Source organism: Suncus etruscus, chromosome 16, assembly GCF_024139225.1.
Source record: "Suncus etruscus isolate mSunEtr1 chromosome 16, mSunEtr1.pri.cur, whole genome shotgun sequence".
NCBI lineage: Eukaryota > Metazoa > Chordata > Mammalia > Eulipotyphla > Soricidae > Suncus > Suncus etruscus.
The window spans coordinates 17,353,252-17,374,102 of NC_064863.1; the positions used below are offsets into that span (position 1 = coordinate 17,353,252).

At 35.5% G+C, this 20,851-nt stretch overlaps 1 protein-coding gene across 3 annotated transcripts in view; it reads right to left on the reverse strand.

Annotated features, from left to right (window-relative positions):
- The window catches only part of KCNIP4 (potassium voltage-gated channel interacting protein 4), a 1,191,871-nt gene that overhangs the window by 907,328 nt on the left and 263,692 nt on the right, over positions 1–20,851 (reverse strand). Inside the window, exon 1 of one of the 3 annotated variants that reach the window (XM_049790052.1) lies at positions 19,540–20,119. The exons of the other annotated variants lie outside the window; for them this stretch is intronic. Coding sequence (XP_049646009.1) covers positions 19,540–19,627 — 88 coding nt within the window. The 5' untranslated portion in view covers positions 19,628–20,119. Of the gene's footprint in view, positions 1–19,539; positions 20,120–20,851 lie in introns of those variants that run through there. 3 annotated transcript variants of the gene reach the window in all.

The window sequence follows — 20,851 nt, forward strand, 5'->3', positions numbered from 1 at the left end:
TCTCCAGGACTAAAGAAAGCTTCCTTTTTTCTTCACATTCATAAAGCATTGGTTGCTTTTCTCTTTTTAATATGTGCTAGTCTTACCTATGTGAGGTGATATCTCATTGTCTTGATTTGTTTCCCAACCTTAAAAGTATTCAAACATGGGCCCGGAGAGATAGCACAGCGGTGTTTGCCTTGCAAGCAGCTGATCCAGGACCAAAGGTGGTTGGTTCAAATCCCGGTGTCCCATATGGTCCCCCGTGCCTGCCAGGAGCTATTTCTGAGCACACAGCCAGGAGTCACCCCTGAGCACCGCCGGGTGTGGCCCAAAAACCAAAAAAAAAAAAAAAAAGTATTCAAACATAAATGCTTTAGATCAAATGTTTCTAAAATTTATATGGAGTAATAAAATCTCTCAACTAGCCAAGAATCCAAGAGAAAAATGAGAGACTTTTATTTTTTAAATTTTTATTGAAATCATTGTGAATTACAAGTCCTTCATAGTTGGATTTCAGGCATACAGTGACACTGGATTAGAGCCATTCCCACCACTAGTGTTGACCTCCTTCCACCATAGTTCTCAGTAAACATCCTATTCTTTCACCCTTAGTACCCTGGCCTGCAAGTATGACAGGCACATTTTAAGTTTAGATTATTATAGTTTGGGTCTCTTGATTCTATTGTTGCTGGCTTTGACTTAGGTATTTAGTTCTGTCTTTTTTTCTCCTCCAACAATGCACCTAAGACCAACTGGACCCCATCTTCTTTTTTATTAACCTCAATTTTGTTGAAAAGTACAGAAATGTGAGTTAAAATAAAGTAATTCCCAGGTTCTATGAAAAAGTCAGGGCCCCCTATCTAGAAGATAAAAATAAAATAAAAAACAAGGGAGGTGGCAAGTTGTTTATTTGTTTGTTTGCATAGGCACAGCAAATGTTGGTGAAATTAGAAAGGAAATACCCTTGGCCTAAAAAAAACATGGTGTCTTACCCATGATGCATCCTGTCATAAGACCAACTAGTATGCCCGAAGAGACTGTTCTTATCTCAATATTAAATTATCCTACAAATAATCTATAGTAATCAAGATAATGTGGAATAAAGACAGACTAATAGGACAGAATTCAAAGTGCAGAGACAGATCTTCAAGTATACAAGAAGATATTGTTTGACAAACGAGATAAGAGTTTGAAATTAAGCTAAGCCTCTTTGACAAATAATACTATGAAAAATGTTTAGCCATATGTTAAACAAACAAATTTGGAGCCTTATCTCACATCATTCATAGAAGTCAATTCAAAATATGTTTATGGTCTTTATAACCCAACCCAGAAATTATTTTTATGTAAGCACTGGAAGAAACTTTCATGATACTGACTCTAGAGACAATGCAAGTAATTCAATTTTGTTGGCTCCTCAGATGGAAGCATAGATAAATGCTTGAGACTACTTACTTCAAGTCCAGAAATTTCTGCACTGCAAAAGAAATTATGCTCAGAAGAAAATATAAAGATACAAATATAAGGGGCCGGGCGGTGGCGCTGGAGGTAAGGTGCCTGCCTTGCCTGCGCTAGCCTAGGACGGACCGCGGTTCGATCCCCCGGCGTCCCATATGGTCCCCCAAGAAGCCAGGAGCAACTTCTGAGCGCATAGCCAGGAGTAACCCCTGAGCGTCACAGGGTGTGGCCCCCCCCCAAAAAAAAAGATACGAATATAAATCTGTTGCCCACCACCCATTTGAAACAGAGTTAATATCTAAGTTTTAGAGTACTTGTAAAACTTAACAAGGAAAAAAAAATAACTAACAAAAAATGGTGAGAAAAGATGAACAGAAACTACATTAATCCAGATGGCCAATAGGCACATGAAAATAATAGTTCACGTTGAATAATTTTTTGTTTGTTCTTGGAGTCCACACCCAGATATGTTCAGTGCTTACACCTGTCTCTGAGTTCTGTGATCACTTCTTTATGCATGGGGGAGTCAAGGATTAAACCTGAATTGGGCACAGGCACATGCAAGACAAGACGTTTATCCAATCATTATACAATTTTTTTTTTTGTGGTTTTTGGGTCACACCCGGCAGTGCTCAGGGGTTATTCCTGGCTCCAGGCTCAGAAATTGCTCCTGGCAGGCACGGGGGACCATATGGGGGATTTGAACCAATTACCTCCTGCATGAAAGGCACACGCCTTACCTCCATGATATCTCTCCGGCCCCCAATCATTATACAATTTAAGTGAATTTAAAGTCCCAGCCTTTAAACAATTCTTAACCTGTTGACTGTTACCTTGGTATTAAACACTATCAAACCATTTCTTTATCATGTCTGACAAGTGAAGTGCCATTGCTAAAGTACTATAGATTGAAGTCAATCTCAAAATTATTATCTATATGCTTTTCTATGTGGTGTTTAAAATACTAAATGTAGTGTAGAGATGTGGTATATATAAATAACCAACAAAAATAAAAGCATGACACCCAGACTAAAAAAAAACAAGTGGGGGGATGGTAAGGAAACTGGTAGCACTGCTGGAGGGAAGTTGAAGCTGATGCTATCATTGCTATTGAAAAACTGTATGCCTGAATTTCAGCTATGAATGATTTTGTAAGTCTTAGTGCCTGAAAAGACATAAACCTACCACTCATTTTAAGACTCAGAAAAACAAGCACATATTTGTATGCCTTGCAGGAGTTATTTGAAGACAGAAATAAAGATAAAACAGTATCCCATCAGCCAACACACTATTTTAAATATTTTTGCATTAAATATTCTAGCAACAAATCAGATTTAGAGTGGAGAATATTAATGACTTCTCAGCTCTGTGAAAGCAATATTTATAGATCTTTGTTACTTTTATTGAATTAGATCGGAGTCAAAATTTTAGAGTAATAGCCAGAAATGTAGCCCTCGGGGAGAAGGAAGTTCAAAGATCTGGCACTACTGTACCTTATTTATAGGATACTGGATGTGGGGCTTCTCTTCTCCTAATTCAAATAAGCTTTTTGGAGTTTTTTTAATTGATCTTTAAACTCGTGGGCGAATGTCACCAATGAGATAATAGTATATAGTGATTACTGGAAAAATTTAGTCCATTAATTATTATGATGAGTTGGTAAAGTTTCTTAAATTTTTCTGTCTTAAAGAGAGTAGTATTTCAATTTTGCAAGTGAAAACTTAGCTGTAATAAACTGTATTATTTTTGTTGTACTTTGAAAAATAAAGCCGTTAGTGTGTCTCTTTTTGTATCATAATCATTACCATATTGGACAGCCTTGGCAGTACCTAGAAAAATCTTTCTATTTGTTGTTATTCTTTTTGTATTGTGGCTCTAGGAACTAAAATCAGAATTTTCCACATGCATGGCAAGTGCTCTGCCACAAAATCAATTGCCTGAGATTAGTTACCAGGGCTCAGTTATCCATGGGATCTATCCATGAGTAGACTCAAAGTATCTGTAATTCTACATTTTTCCCTACTCTTTCATTAATTTTGTAATATCTCTAAAATTTCTGAATTAATATTTTATAAGAAACAATCTAGGAAAATGACTTTAAGGTAAAATGATTATATAAAAATATGTAACTAAGTACAATGAATATATATAATATTTCATATTTAAAAATATTATATTACTGTGAGCAGAAAAATAATAAAAATTCTTTCTAGGGTTAGAGGAAAGTACAGTCTGTAAGATACATACATCCAATATGGATTTGATCACTGGCTTCATGTATGGTCTAGTCAGTACTACCAGGAGTTATCTTTAAATGTAGATCCAGGAGTAAGAACTTGAACACCACTGGGTATGGCCCCCAAACAAAAACAAACAAAATATTATTTAAATAAAATGTGTTCAGGTTTCAAATTTTAGAATTATTCACTTAACTTGGTGAAGTGTTCTTGACATGAGTGTTTTATTTTTAATTTTTAAAAAAATTTATTTTGACAAAAGTGGATTACAAATCATTCACAGTAGTATTTCAGATACATTGTGACATTGAATCAGGGACATTCCCACTGCCAATGTTGTCCTCCCTCCACCCCTGTTCCCAGCATGCATCCCATATTGTCCCCTTCTATGCCCCGCAGGCTATAAGTGTTGATGGTACCATTAAAAGAACAAAAGAAAACATTAAAGTGAGACTGCCTTCATAATTATATGATAAATTATTTTTAAAGGCAAAACTATGTGGCATGTAAAATCAGCATATTTCTACCAATATAAGCATCATAAACTATAAAAGAGAAATTATGAGACTGTAAAGAAGGCACTAAATTAGTTATGAAAATTAAACTGTTGGAAAAATTTTACATAATAAAAAAGATATATTGAAAAAATTATATCAAGTACCCAGCATTCAATGAACTTGTGCTAACGTGATCATAAGTAGCTCTGCAAAATGTCAAGGTTGAATTTAAGAGTCATTGACTCCCATTTCTGGACTGGGACTAAATTCTCCTGATGTTTATTATCAATATTTACTTGTGACATATTCACATTTTATTTTCCAGTGTTAGAACTTTTAAAACATTATAAGAATCCCCTCCACCAACAATCAACCCCCACAATTAAAAAAGATAAACAATAAGAAATTAAATTAATCTTGCTAAGAGGTTTGAATCACATAAATTACAAAGTGGCATTTACACAAGTGAAATTTATAACCCCAGAAATATATTATTTTATCTTTTCCAGAATGAACCTTATTTTGGAAATCATAGGCAGGATACATGCTGATTTTTTTTCTTAGTAATGTTGGATTAATATTAGAGGCACAGGAAACCTTGATTCTTGCTCTTTAATGCAACAGATATATTTCAAGCTTTCTTTATCTAACCCAATTTCAGAATATGTCTCTGTATAAAGGATATATTCATTCATAAAATGCTTTACTTTGTATAAGAATTTGTCAGCTTTGGGTCCAGGGATCATTTTGAACAATGGAACTCTGGTTCTTTTGTTGTGTTTTGTTTGGGGGCACACCTAGGGATTACTTCTGGCTCTGCACTCAGGAATCACTTCTGATGAGAAGAGAGACCATATGGAATGCCAGAAATTGAACCCAGGTTTGTTGCTTACAGGGCAAATGCCTTACCTGCTGTACTATCTCTTTGGTTCTTAAATATATTAATATTTTAGATTTTTTTTATATTTAGAGTCTTTTGTAATTTTATACTTTCTTATTTGAATTTGTAAAATCAGACTCAATAAAGTCGGAATATTTATGGTACATATCAAACTTATATAACTTTGGACATAGTGAAATGAGTAACAATATTTAACTGTATGAGATAAGATTACATAATTAATGTTGCAATCACACTTTATAGCAATGCTGTTCTTTCTTTAAAAAAAGAGACCCATTACTCTGTAAAATATGTACTTGAGATGATTTAAGAAATTCATAAAATTGAAGTAAGTGTCTTTTCACCCATCAATCTCCTAAAATACATATTGGGAAAAGCATGACTCAATATATTAGCAACGTTAATGGATGTTTATAGAAGTACTTACAATTTAGGTTTGAGAACATAGATTATGAAAATAACTCTCAGAATATAACATTCAGTGAAATATCTTTGCATTTAAACAATAAATGCTAACTCAATATACTGAAAATCCAGACTGCGAGTTCCTCAGGCCACATATAGATTTCTGATGTTCTTCTTTCGAGTTCCTATTTTCAATATCACACATCTTAAAAGCCTAAATTATAAAAATCATCCGACCTGATTCACTTGAAGAACTCTATTTTAACTGAAAGTGTGTATAATTAGAATACTAGTATTCTAGCACTTCAAGATATTTTTAAAGTTGTTTGAAAACTGCTATATTATCACAGAAGTTTCATCACTGGCACAGAAAACGCAAAATGTGTCCAGATTTGGGGGCTTCTTTTGAATCTTCCTCTTTATTGTCCTTTTTTTCCCTTCACTTTCAGGCTATCAACCTCTTGACTTAACTTTTCAGGCAGGCAGTTCCTTGCAGCCACATTTATTTATTAGATTTCCTAAAAATTTGTAACTGGTGGCACATCTCTATGCAATGGCCTCTTCGGTAGACAATCATTCAGATTCCACAAATTCTCCATAATGAACATTTACATTCATTTCTCCCAATCATTCAATTGCAGTGTGGTGACTCTCTACATTAGCCTACATTCTTGCTACTCCCCATCCTGACCACTATTTCTATTCTTGACCTTCTCATCCAGAGGTCAGAGAGCTTAGGAGAAGGACCAGACGTCAAATACTGTAACTATTGCACATCAGATGTTTCTTACAGTTCCTCAACTATGGTGTTTTGTCATAAAAGCAGTCATAGAAAATACATAAGTGAATGGTATATCTATATTCCCACTGAAATTTTATTTTTGGAAACAGAATTTGAATTTTATATAAATTAACTGTGTCGTGAAATCTCATTCTCTATACCTTTTCAACCAGTTAACGACGGAGAAATGATTATGATCATTAAAATAGGCATCAATCGCTAGATTTTGCCCATAGGCTGTAGTGGTAGATCTGGGTTCTATGGGATATTGCAAAAGCTCAGTGAGTGATTTGCATGATTGAATTGTAACTCCTGCTCAAAATTCTGCAGTGGCTCACAGTTCCACTCAGAGAAAATCTGCGGGTGATCACCAGCTGAGAAGCTCTAATATATCCTGTTACCCTGTTTCACTGCTTTAATATCTAATTACTCCAAACTCTCTCTTTGATTTTCCTTTGCTCTAACTGACCTTAGCTCAGACCCATGAACTCTGATTTTAAGCATGCCTTGGGAATCTTCATATTATCTTCTCTCTCTCTCCCTTTCTCTCCCTCTTCTTTCTCTCTCTCTCTTTCTCTCTCTCTTTCTCTTTCTTTCACTCTCTCTCTCTTTCTCTCTCTTTTGCATCTGATTCCTCATGTATTACTTGTACATTTTGATCAGTTTAGTCTGAACTTGCTATTTAAATTATAACCAATCTATTATAAGCTGATTATATGTATGCCCTTAAGGTCCACATGTTATAAGCCTAACCCTCAGTCCCAGAAAATGACAGGGTCGTTGGAGGGGACTTGATTAAGAAAGAGTAGCCCCCGATCCATTATGATTGGTATCTTCCTTCATAAGAGAAGAAAATATGGACATGTTTCCAGATCAATGACCACACTAGAACACAGCAGTTATCTGCAAGCTGAAGGAAAAAGACACAAACCTATCCACTCCAGAACCATGATAAAATACACTAAGAGCAGACAAGTAAGTTGCTTGTATGAGTGAAGCTGGTGTATATTTCCACAAAAGTTAATAGCGTGTTAACTCATGAGTAAAAAAAAATAATAATAAAATAAGGGACAGAGCAATAGTACAAAGAGTAGGCATTTGCCTCATATGCAGCCTACTTGGGCTAATCTCCAGAAACTTATCTGAGCCCCTGAACACTGCCTGTTGTGTTTCCTGAGTGTAAATCCAGGAGTAAATTCTCAACAATTAGAGGAATCACCCAAAAAAAAACAAACAAAATTAAAATGATTTACTTTGAAATAAAAATATTGGAATATTCTTCAATGGAATATTCTTCATGAAATAAATATGAAGTATGAAAGAACATGTACCAAAATACTTTATATTGAGGTAAACTGCTATATAACATGTCCAACTGAAGATATAACGGAGGTATAAAATCCAGTAAAATTGCCACGTAATATAATTATTTGATATTTATATGTATATTCTCATGACTAACTAACAATAAATATGAGTAATTCTATCACTATGTAATTATAATTTTTTTTTGTTATAAAATCTTTTCAGATATGCTCTTGGCAACTACTGTTTCATGTAGAGACTGAACTTCACATTTTTCTATGATATTTTTGCATTCTACATTCTAATATATACTTATAGTCTATATTCTAAATATATACTTATTATATATTTTTCAAATTTGTGGATTGAATTTTTTAATTAATTTTAATGAAAAATACTTCTTTACAATGATTTTATTTTACTGCTAGTAACTAATCTTAAAAAGTGCTAAATATTAACTTTATTATCAGGTAACAAATATAAATATAAGACTAAAATATTAAATTAGCTTGGCTTATAATATTAACATTCTGTATATATGTAATTCTTCCATATCCTAACAACATAATATAATAATTATTGATTATTAATTAATATTCATGATTAATTAATTACTTAATGATTATTAATTAATGATTCATTGATTATCATGACATTGTTTATACTGACTTTTGAAGAACATGTTTTCTTATTTTTGTTTCTATTATATTGCACTCTACAATAGCAAATAACATTTGTGATGAATACAATTAAAAGGTAGCGGTTGGAGTGGTAGCGCAAGCGGTAAGGCCCTGCCTGGGCTAGCCTAGGATGGACCACGGTTCAATCCTCTGCATTCCCATATGGTCCCCGAGCCAGGAGGAATTTCTGAGCGCAAATCCCTGAGAGTCACTGGGTGTTGCTCCCCCCAACAAAACAAAACAAAACAAAACAAAACAAAAGATTATTGCAGCATAACTGAGCATATGGTCTTAAGTAAATCTAAATTTTATTATTTAAGTATACCTATATAAATTGAACATTTTTTTTGCTTTTGAAATATCATAATTTACATGAATTAAACAATTTTGACCTTAATTCAGGGCTAGAAAAATACTGAATGATGTTAGTTGATGTACTTTGCATTAATTTTTTAATCTGCAAAACAGGTCTTAGCACTATTTGGATGAAAGTGATCTAAGGACTATCATTTAAAATCTAGCTTGAAAATATTTGGACAGTGTGAGTCGATATCACTTAATGTTTCTAGGGAAAAACATTACATCTCTACATTCTCTAAACCTACCCAGGGTCACCTGATAGGATGGGATGATGAAAGGTTTTTAGATCTAGTTTCCATTACAGTCATGAATAGATATTTCTTGTATTTTTTTAGTTCAGATCAAGGTTTCTCTATAGACAATCAGCACAGTGCAAGGCTTGGGAGTAATGTATTTCTTCAATGGTAAACTACAGGAACTGTAAGATGACTAAATATATCACAACCTTGGAAAAATTATATAAGCAATAAACTACAATATTTTCTTCTAAAAATAAGAATGTCAGTTGAAAAATTCTTAAGATTGAAAATTGGCATGTCTATGATCCAACAGTCTATTCAAATATAACTATAAATAATATGATATGCAAAATATAGAGTTATTGATATTTTGGTGTATGCTGTCAGTCATTTAAATTGGGGAAGTTTCTTAACAATCAGAAATCAGAATAGACTGGCTTAGAGCTGGGCTAAAAGGGCATTATCAGATGGTGCATTTGTATGTATTTGGGTAAATGCCCAGCAGTTGGCTGTTTAGTTTCTCTTGGGGAACTTTAGTAGACACAGCATAAAACTAATCTCTAAAGTTCTAAAAGGCTTTAACAGAACTGACTGCACAGCTTTGTGAAGGCTTTTGGGTTTTATTTGGCTCAGAAATTTTTACAAGATAGTGAGGAATTATTCTGTTACGCTTCCAATAAAATAGACTGTATATTGTAGAAGAGAAATGTGACTGAGTAAGTGAACTTCAAGCTCTTCTCTTGCCCTGCTAACCTTGTAAAATGGAAATGCTCCATTGTGAAAGCAGTGATATGGGTTGAGGAGAAATAATCATAACTTTCTCAAAGTTAGGAGCAATTTAAAGATTAAAACAACCTATAGAAATCAGATAAAGTTAAAGAATTTTTTTGACAAAACCTCTAAATTTATAGCATATAAAATGGCATCTTTGTGTTTCTAGTATTTTACTTTTTACCAGTAGTGGAAGTTTGAAAAAATATATACATTTTTTTTATTTTCTCTTGGGTCACACCCGGCAGCACTCAGGGGCTACTCCTGGCAGGCTCCAGGGACTATATGGGATGCCGGGATTTGAACCACCATCCTTCTGCATGAAAAGCAAATGCCTTACCTCCATGCTATCTCTCCGGCCCCACATTTCTTATCTTTAGACAATAAAAGTTAAGTCATGCCTATACTATATTTACTGTAGAGAAAGAAGGGTTAAAAATTAACTCATCTAGACCTAAAACATCAATCAGATATGACTTTCAAATGAATGAAACATGTATAACACACCTGTTTACAATTAAAAAAAAAACCTCAGATTTGGGTTCTTGGTTTGTTTAGAACAATTTCTATATGGGCAAAACTATGAAGTAGTTTATAAGAAAACAGCAGAAACTGAAAAGAGATTAATATGAGTATAGATGTGACTGAAATTAGAAATAGCATCAGAAGTGGCATCAACAGTTCTACTTTGGGCAATTTGTAGAGAAACAGAGGCAGGAGATGGGGTAACTTTGTCCCCGAATTTGTCCCCTACTTGACTATAATAATGAGCTAGACAAATATGATTCCTTTAAAAGAGATTTACATTCTGTGTCATACACACAAATGATCGAAATTACTTTAGATTAGTGGTATTTGTAGGACTACCGTGTTCCATTTAGTCCTAATTGGTTTGAATTTATAACTGCATTCCAGTTATGATGATTAAGATTGACTTCTTTTATTCTCAGAAATGTCCTGATTTTGACCAGTCTTATTGCAAAACATTTCTTTAAGATGATAATGAAAGGTCTTGATGGGAGGAGATTTTGGATCCTTTGGTCAGGAAATGGCTTGTCATAAGTGATTTTCAAGCTGAAAATTACAGCCCAGGTTTTCAGAGAGAGGCTTGATGTTGAGCAGCATGTTGTAAAGCATGTATGAAGTATGTTGTAAAACAAAAGAGACTGGATGCAGAAAAGTGTTGTTCTGTGTCTTAGTCTCACCACCTGCCACTTTGAGCACCTAAATATAGGGTCCTCATAAGATATTCATGTAGCTTAGCTAAACGTTGATAATATGACTCAGCAAGGGTTATAGTGCATTTTCTGTATAAGGAAACTGATAGGTATGATATTTCCTTGCTAAACAATAAAAGAATTAATCAGTATCTTGAAAAGCTACTATACAATAGATGCTGGTTAGGTGGCTCTGGAGAACTCAATATAATGTATTTTTGAAGATTCTGCTTTACTTAAGATAGAATACCTGAATCCATTAAACAACAGAGCAACACCTGGACCCATTAAACAATTCAAAGATGATGAGTAATTAAATGCCAAAACAGTAGGTAATAGACAACTTACATTATGAGAGCTAAAAAAAATCAATATGCATCAGAGAGTAATGAGGGCTGGGTTTGAGGGAAGAGATGAAAATATGAACAGGTGCTTAACTGAGAAAAAATTGCGTTCTCTACCTTAACACTCAACAAGCCACAGAAGTACTAATCTATACAAGAAAATATGTTTTTTCTGGTGAACTTGGTTGGAAGTGTCAGCAGCAATTTAGTGGCAAGAGCAATTTAGCCTTTTAGCAGCCCATAAAGAACCAATTTCAGTCCTGCCACCCCAAACTTGGCACAGTCCTCTCCTCCCACCTCAACTACCCTTCAGTTCTGCGCTCTATCTGTTCCTGAAAAAGGAAAATAATGATGCATTGGCCCTCCATGCCCATCAGTCTTTGTTGGTCTGCTGCAGAAACCTATGTATTCACCTTTAAAACAAATAAAGAGCACCAGTCCCAAATAAAGAACATCTTGAGACATTCTGTTGTTATTGCAGTATCTCTAGGAGGCAGAAGAAACGTTAGGCATAGAGCCATATCTTGCAGAGGAGACTTGATAAAAACTAGTAATTTTGTCAAACTGTTTGGCATATACTGCAAAAAAAGATCTTTGTGCTGACTTCATTTATGGGCAGTTGGACTTTGTTTTCTTCCATAACTACGGCTGACTATTCAGAGCAACTGAGATCTCTCCACCGCAATCCACAAAATGAGCCCAATGCTGTGATAATGAGCTTGGAGAGAAAAATACATTATCAAAAAAAAAAATCCATCATCATACTCAGCAAATACAACCCATAACTTCATTGAAACCGGTTCTAAAACAAACTTTCTGCATAGCAGATATTACATAAGCTTATATTTATCATTTAATTTGATGAATTATAGTGACATCTCTTCAGAAAATGTCAATTTATTTGAGATATTAGGTCTGTTTATAAATGTTTAAGGAACAAATGCCCAGCAAAATTTTGGAAGGAAACTATGAGAGCAAAATAAAAGACCAACAATGATTCCATAGCCTCTTTCCACAGTTTGGCAAAGAACAAAGTAAAAGACCAAAAATGAGGGGTTGGAAAAATAGGATAGAATATAAGGCTATTGCCTTGCATTCAGCTGACCAATGTTCTATCCACAACAACCCATATAACCTCCCAACCCTATAAGGAGTGATTTCTTTTTTTTTTTTTTTTTTTTTTGGTTTTTGGGTCACACCCGGCAGTGCTCAGGGGTTACTCCTGGCTCTATGCTCAGAAATTGCTCTTGGCAGGCACGGGGGACCATATGGGACGCCGGGATTTGAACCAAGGACCTTCTGCATGAAAGGCAAACGCCTTACCTCCATACTATCTCTCCAGCCCCAGGAGTGATTTCTTAATTCAAAACTTGGAATAACTCCTGAGCACCACCAGACATAGTCTCAAAAGAAAGCAAACAAATCAATAAAAATTAACCAAAAATGACAATAAAAGGTATTTTAGAAATGTGGGGTCTGATCCTTATGAATCATTCAGAGACATATTACATTTCTCAAGCCACTTTTACTATTTTTCAGCAGAATCAACATGAATAATATTGGAAATTGACATATAGGTAGGAGAGAAAGAGATAGAGTGAGAGAGTGATTACAAAGTGTAAGGTGTTTGCTTTGTACACAATTGGCCTAAGTTCCTCTCTAGCACTACATATGGTTCCTGACCACTATCAGTAGTGATCACGAAGTATAATACCTGAACCAAAGAACCAAACCCCATAAAATATAATACACAAGATTATTGATATTGTAAAGGTAAATTTCTTCTGAAATGTGTAAAAATGCAAATGTAGGTATTTTATCCATTTAATTCAGAGAGTCCAGAACCAGCATGGAATTAACAGCACAATTTGAGATTATACAAGATCCTAAATTCTTTAAACTGTCTCCTCTCCTGATTAAAAACAACCACCTGAATAAAAGGCGTCTTTAACCCTATGATGTGGAAAATATAACCATTACAGGAAATGAAACACAATGACGTATATCACTTTGCTTTCACCTATAAACACTGTCATATTTTGATTCCTACCTATCTAAAGCAGCATGTTTCAGGGTAAGAAGAAGCTCAAGAAAGCTGATGCACTTCAGTTAGATCCCCGATGTCCCATATGGTCCCCAAGTTGGGAGTGATTTTTGAGTGCAGAGCCAGGAGTAACCCCTAAGTGTCACTGGGTGTGCCCCCCCCAAAAAGGAAAGAAAAGAAAGAAAGAAAGAAAGAAAGAGAGAGAAAGAAAAAAGAAAGAAGAAAGAAAGAGAGAGAGAAAGAAGAGAGAGAACGAAAAAAGAAAGAAAGAAAGAAAGAAAGAAAGAAAGAGAGAGAAAGAAAAAAGAAAGAAAGAAAGAAAGAGAGAGAGAAAGAAAGAAAGAGAAAGAAAAGAAAGAAAAAAGAAAGAAAGAAAGAAAGAAAGAAAGAAAGAAAGAAAGAAAGAAAGAAAGATAGAAAGAAAGAAGGAAAGAAAGGAAAAGAAAGGAAAAGAAAGAAAGAAAGAAGAAAGAGAAAGAAAGAAAGAGAGAAAGATAGAGAGAAAGAAGGAAAGAAGAAAGAGAGAAAGAAGGAAGGAGAAAGAAAGAGAGAGAAAGAAAGAAGAAAGAGAGAAAGAAAAGGAAAGAAGAAAGAGAGAAAGAAGGAAAGAAAAGAAAGAAAGAAAGAAAGAAAGAAAAAGAAAGAAAGAAAGAAGAGAAAGAAAGAAAAGAAAAAAGAAAGAAAGAGAGAAAGAAAGAGAGAAAGAAAGAAAGAAAGAAGAAAGAAAGAAAGAAAGAAGAAAGAGAAAGAAAGAAAGAAAGAAAGAAAGAAGAAAGAAACGAGAGAAAGAAGAAAGCAAGCAAGAAAAAGTATAAAGAGAAAGAAAGAAGGAAGGAAGAAGAAAGAAAAAGAAAGAAAGAAAGAAGGAAGAAAGGAAGAAAGAAAGATTGAAAGAAAGAAAGAAGAAAGAAAAAAAGAAGAGAAAGAAAGAAAGAAAGAAGAAAGAAAAAAGAAAGAGAAAGAAGAAAGCAAGAAAGAAAAAGAATAAAGAGAGAGAGAAAGAAGGAAGGAAGAAGAAAGAAAGAAGGAAGGAAGAAAGAGAAAGAAAGAAAGAAAGAAAGAAAGAAAGAAAGAAAGAAAGAAAGAAAGAAAGAAAGAAAGAAAGAAAGAAAGAAAGAAAGAAAGAAAGAAAGAAAGAAAGAAAGAAAGAAAGAAAAGAGAAAGCTGACTAGAGAGGGATATCATTTCACATACATTTCAAGAACACAAATGGTAGTACTGTAGTAAAAGTTATTACTTTTACTTACCAATGGAACAGGAAAACTGAAAAAAATGGAATAGTAATCCCATGTAGCAAAATGAAGTTGGCAGGCCAGGTACACAGAGCCTATTGTCACATGTCAAGATCATATGACAGTGGACTTGTGTCATCTTGTGTCATCAGTGGAAATGCTTGTCATCTTTTGCAAGAATTAAATTGTGTCTGTGAATTGTCATCCTATAAGATCTTCAGGAAATGTCTTTTGCATTAAATACATCTTTTTTTGTGTTTCACTATAGTAGGGATCTGAGCCAAAAGAAGTGGTCTGGTAGAAGTAAATGAAAACAGTATCTTGTGTTTTGTAATTAGGAGAAAAGTGGGAGGGGTGGAGAACTGTATATGTCTAGCAACAAGTAGTGTGAATTTTCTCATTTTCTGAAGGTCAACCATTATTTTTTTTCTCTACCCTCAACTGCAATATGAAAATATCTGAATTTACCTCACTAGCATTATCACTTGAATCAAAGTATCTTCACAAATTATAAGAGGGGAAACAACTCAACACAAACTTGTGAAACAACTCCTTTCTTCTATCCCTTTGTTTTCCCTACCCTGATGTGTCTCTGCCCCTGTGTCTCTGCCTCTATCTCTCTGTATTTACCCTCACCTCTATTCCATAAATTTTCTGGTAGAAAACTGAATACTTGTTTCATACTTTTAATTATAACATTTTTATAATTTTTAAGATTTAAAATATATCAACCTAGTATTTAAACATAAAAACAATTTTTACCTTTATTTGGACAACTGAATAGGCTTTCCCTTCCCTTAAGTAAAGAGAAAAGTCTTCTGAGACTTTTGTGAGAAAGGTGACTTGTGAGCTTAAAACCTCCAAGCAATATTCACCTGAGGGTTATATGTTTGGGGAATATTTGCCAACAGGGAAATATGTTTAAGTCTTCAATTCTTTCAAGATATCTATGCACAGAAAATTGACAAATGTGAAAGGCATTAACTCTTGAAACATGTGCCACAGAATATTCTACAACTAAATTTCACACATAAAGATGACAGTTTATATTTGTAATAGCATTTACTCTATCTGAATATGTCAGCATTTATATGCTAGGGAATGTTCCATGACTTTCTACAGCAAACTACTGTTTTTCAATGAAGAAAAGGACATTTAATCTACGTTGGATTACTATTCTCATTAAGGAATTCCATTTGCTTGAATACATATGAATAGTGGGGTCAAGGGCATTTGTTTTGTACACTCTCAACCCAGGACAGACCCAGGTTCGATCCCTGGCATTCCTCGAACATGGTAGGAGAGATTTCTGAGTTCAGAGCAAGGAGAAACCCCTGAGTGCCGCTGAATGTGGCCCCAAAACAGAAACAAACAAACAAGACTATTGGGTTCTCTTCAGATACACCTAAAATGAATGTGCTAAACCAAACTTAGTACTCAACTTTAAAGAAGCGGGAATAATGGTTGCTACAGTCCTCTACACCACACCGAATATGTCACCATTAACTGGTAGCATTTTATTATGAGTGTTGGTGACATGTTGCAAGTCAGCCCCTGAAGAGGTTGACTGATGGAGGGATGGAGGATGAGGTCTTTCCCCTTCAGCTCGGAGCAAGCGTCTGCCACCCTGTCTAGCCGACGGTTCTGAGGTGAAACGGCGGGTAAACAGCTCGCAGACAGACAGGCTTGTGGAAATATTAGCTTTATTCGGTGGACAAGACTGAAGTCCAAAGACTCAGCCTCAGTTCCAGCCAAAAGCCCCTCGCCTTCCACAGACCTTGTTTTTATTCCCCCAAATCAGGTACCACCCAATGGTGGGATCAGATAACACCCAATGGTGGAAGCAGAATCAGGTACTACCCTAGGGTGGGGGCAGAATGCCAGGTCACACCCTAGGGTAGGGCACAATCACCGATCAGGTTAGGGTCAGTAACGTAATAATCCCCTAAAATATTTACATACACAACAGTGACACAACAAATATAGGAAGTTATACAAAAGTGTATTGCTTATATTTCCCCCATATTTTCATCACAATTAAATGCATGTTCTAATAAAAATGTGTTTAAAAATATGATTTTCATCAAAGTCACTCTGAGATTTTTTTTTGTTTGAGAGGTGGGAACACAGCTCAGTAGCAGAGTATTACACATGTGAGACTCAAGTCAATCCTGGGCATGTCATAAACAATCAAGCAAAGAGGTTTCTGCCTTGATAACATATCTCAAAAGTCTCTAATATAAAAACTCACCTTTTTTAGGCAAATCTTTACCATTATACTCTCACTGTCTAACAAAATATATTTAGAAACATCACTAATGACATTGCCTATGTATAAGCCAGCTACAGCATTGCCAAAACTTAGAGGAAAGGCAAATACTTTCCTAGAACTTTTAATGACATGAACACACAACAAAAGTCAATCTGCATTTATAACAATTTCTTCCCTCTTCTAATCTATTGTGCTTCTGAAAGACACAGGCATTTTGCTATCAAATGAACGACACCTGCCAATACAAAGGATGTGCTTTAGAACTCATTTGAAATATTCAAAAAGCACTGTTTCGTTGGATCACATTTAATTAAAAAAGTAAGAGTAAAGGACATGTAGGTTTAAAAAAAGTCAACCAATTGATATTCATGTTGTTTTAGATTTTTGATAGGGGCCGGGCGGTGGCGCTGGAGGTAAGGTGCCTGCCTTGCCTGCGCTAACCTAGGACGGACCGCGGTTCGATCCCCGGCGTCCCATATGGTCCCCCAAGAAGCCAGGAGCAACTTCTGAGCGTATAGCCAGGAGTAACCCCTGAGCCTCACAGGGTGTGGCCCAAAAACCAAAAAAAAAAAATTCTAGATTTTTGATAACTGTAAAGATATATGCTGATTGTTCAGGATACAATTAGCAACTGCTTGTGTCTCTAACCTTAAAGCAAATTTTTTTAAACTAATTCAACTCTGCTTCTCACTTCTTCATTAATTAGTAGCTAAGGGACTTGAAAGTGCCTTAATGAATTTTACATTAGAATCTACAATATGAACAGTGTATATTACCACAGCACCTAGTGGATGCAAAACTTGGCCTTTTCTACTTGTGTTTTGAGCAGTTGTAAAGCTTCTGGCTGCGTTTTGCAGCATAGAGTATTAAAGACTGAACTCAAACAGAATGTTTACATGAAACAAGTTGCACATCTCCTAATCATATTTCCTAGATTATAAATCAGTCTTGCTACTTACTAATAATCTGCCTATCTTTATTTCTCCATTTTCTTAATTTTTTTCTCTTATGGATCAAAATGAAGTCACTCCACCTACACCAATTTCTAAATATGCATCGAGGAAGACTTAAAATAGTGTTTAAAGCTGCACTCACTTTTCATGAATTTCATATTCAAAAATTTAACTAGACCTTATACGTTTTGTGGACTCACATAATGATAGTGAGTCACTATATATATACACTAATTATAGTATATTAATGTACAGTATTTACTTTCCTCATAAAATTATTTGTAAACAGAAGTTTAAAGAAACTATTCACAGACATACCATCAAGGCAGAACAGAACATCTAAATCCATAAAAGAAAGAATGAAAAAAGTTAAAGCTTCATATTCCAAAAAAAAATCATAAATATTGACTTATTAAAAATTGAAAGATAAAAGAGACTTTCCTGGAAACCTTATGGAAAGCATTTCTGTTACCAAATAATTGTCTAATTTCACAGCGATATCAACAATCACAGTTCAATGAGGCATGATACCACAACTGGCCACTGTCATACAATCCAAATTGAATGTTGAATTTATGGATCACATTACCTTTAATGGAACAAAACAATTGCATTGGTAACAGATAACACTGGGTGAAAAGCACAATAGAGCTCCAAGTTAACAAAAGTCACGTACAGTCTCTCGGTAATTCATCTTTGAACCATCAAGTCAACACGGTACCACTTAAGAGTAACACCTCATAAACCATATTATTAATATTTCTTCATACTTGATGAAGCTTTCATAAATTAAAAAATTACATCTAGAGTTATTCTCTGGATACTTGTTCCTTATCAGGTAGTCAGCATAATAATACATGGATTTCTGTTGACCTCTAGAGTTTACCTTCCAGAGAAATATTTTCATTTCTCTCTGTCTTCAGTATAATGTATATAGCTTGTGTTACTGAATCTTCTTTCTCATATATATCAACAATGACAAAGATTATTTAAAAAAGAATATACCACCCTTTAAGTCTGGCTATTTTCCATGGGCGAAATCAAAGTGGTCCATTATCTACCAAGTTTTATCTCTCAGAAGTTTGACGAACCATTAAAAAATGTCAAGCATCAGAGCCAAATAGTTGGGGACCCATCTGTCACTATATTAATGACAGTTTTGCCTGGACATTAATTAGCAAAAAAAAATGATGGGTGAAGCTCTCACAATATTGGATTATCTGAAAAATATTTTCTTCCTATGAACACTTAGATTTAAATAGGCTTTCTATTTCAATTGTGCAAATGCTTAGACATCACAATCCTCAGCAATGAAACAAATATCAAAACCCTTATGGATATTTTGCTCTTGAATTGTTTTCACATCTTTGCTCACATTTTGCACAGAACTCAGAAAAGGGATACCCTTAACTCTTTTTCTTCCAAGCTCTCGGATCAAATCTTAGAGACAAGCGATGGATGAGAAAGATGAAATAGTTTTAGAGAAATTTTAGAGACCTGTAGAAAGGACAGATACATGTTTACACTGCAAACTGCAGCAAACAGGGAAGGGAATGGGGAATCTGCCACAATAATACACTTTTAAAAACACCCTGCAGACACTGCTTCCTTAAAATGAGCCACCTTTAAAGAGTCACACTGCCAAGAAGACATACAAGCAACACCCACAGAAGCCAGCCCTGGCCCCCAAATAAGAACTGCACCGCACACATTTTTAGAAACGTGATGTACTCACTGCAAACACTCACAACTGTAGGTTACTGACAGCATCCAAAATAACCACCACACAGAGTGAGTCCTTCCTATTCATGCCAACTTCATCACCAGACTCTATAATCAACAACAACAAAAAAGTCATTACCTGTATGAAGAGAACCTGTTAATAGTCTGAGAAGATACTGGGCAAATTTCAATATTTCACGTTTACACCGTTTTCTACAGCCACTCATCTTAAGCAACAAGGTATTCCTCTGTAGAGAGCCAGAAGTCTTTGCCAATAAGGAAAGCAGAAAGGGGGAAAAAAAATAAATAAATCAAAGAGTCTCTGAGGGGAAACTTCTGTCTCAGTTTATGTCACAGGCTGCCTTACAACTCCTGGGAAATGAGCTCTGGAGTGCCTGAATCAGAAAATTCCTTTCAAATGCTAGAGAGAAAGAGAAGCTGGATACAGAGAGCAGAGGGAGAAGAGGCTGATTGATGCTCGATCTGATCACCAAGTTCCTCGGTGGCAACAGATAGGCTGCCTGCAGGCTTGTCCTACTAGTAAGCAGAGTCGCTTTGCACAGCGTCCCCTCTCCTGGAGCAAAAGCCACCTCGCGGACCATTCAGAGGGAGGCGGGGACTGAGATGCCAGCTCATCAATGAATCAGCATGTAAGCAGGTGAGGGGAAGGCTGGCAGGTCACCAGGGCAGAAAGCCTTTGCCTGCACAGGTCAGCCTACCCAGGGTCTGGGAATGTGAGGGGGGGGGGGGCGTAAAGCTTGGAGGGAAATCACAGGGTCCAGGGCTGCAGAAAAGGATGATTTGAAATAATAAATAAATAAATAAAGACACGTGGAAACAGAATTGGGAAAGCATGCAGCTCAAGGTCAGACACCAGACAATTCCCTGATGGTTTGTTTGCATGCAATTCCGGATGGTCCTAAAGTGTGGAAAAAAGCTCCTTAGGGAAAATGCTGCTGATTCTAAAGACAGAGTTGAAGATTTTTTAGCAGCCAATGGAGAGGTTTTGGGTGTTTTGTCAGAGATAAATATATTCTACTTTATGGGCACAGAGGTGGAAAATCAACAGTGAGCTGAAGGTAGCATGGGTTTTCTGCACCATCCCGGTTCAGGTATTTGGAAATTGGAGGTAAAAGCATTGTCTGTTTTAAAAGACAGTAGCCTGGAAACCACAGTGCACAAGCCTCTATATTTTGCTTCCTGGGCAACGGAGCTTCCAAAACTAATTTGCTGCATTATCCGAAGAGATAGAACTGCCTCAGTTTCTTTCTGTTTTGAAAAAGACAGAGCAACTTGCTAGCTCCACCCCCGACCCCCCACCTACCTATTGACTTATTTTAATAGTGAGAACAATCTCAAGTCTGCAATTTCCACCAAGTACTTTGCAATTACAGACAATGGTACAGAATAGGCGCTTGCTAAGAGATCAGAAAAGTACAGGCTTGCTTTCT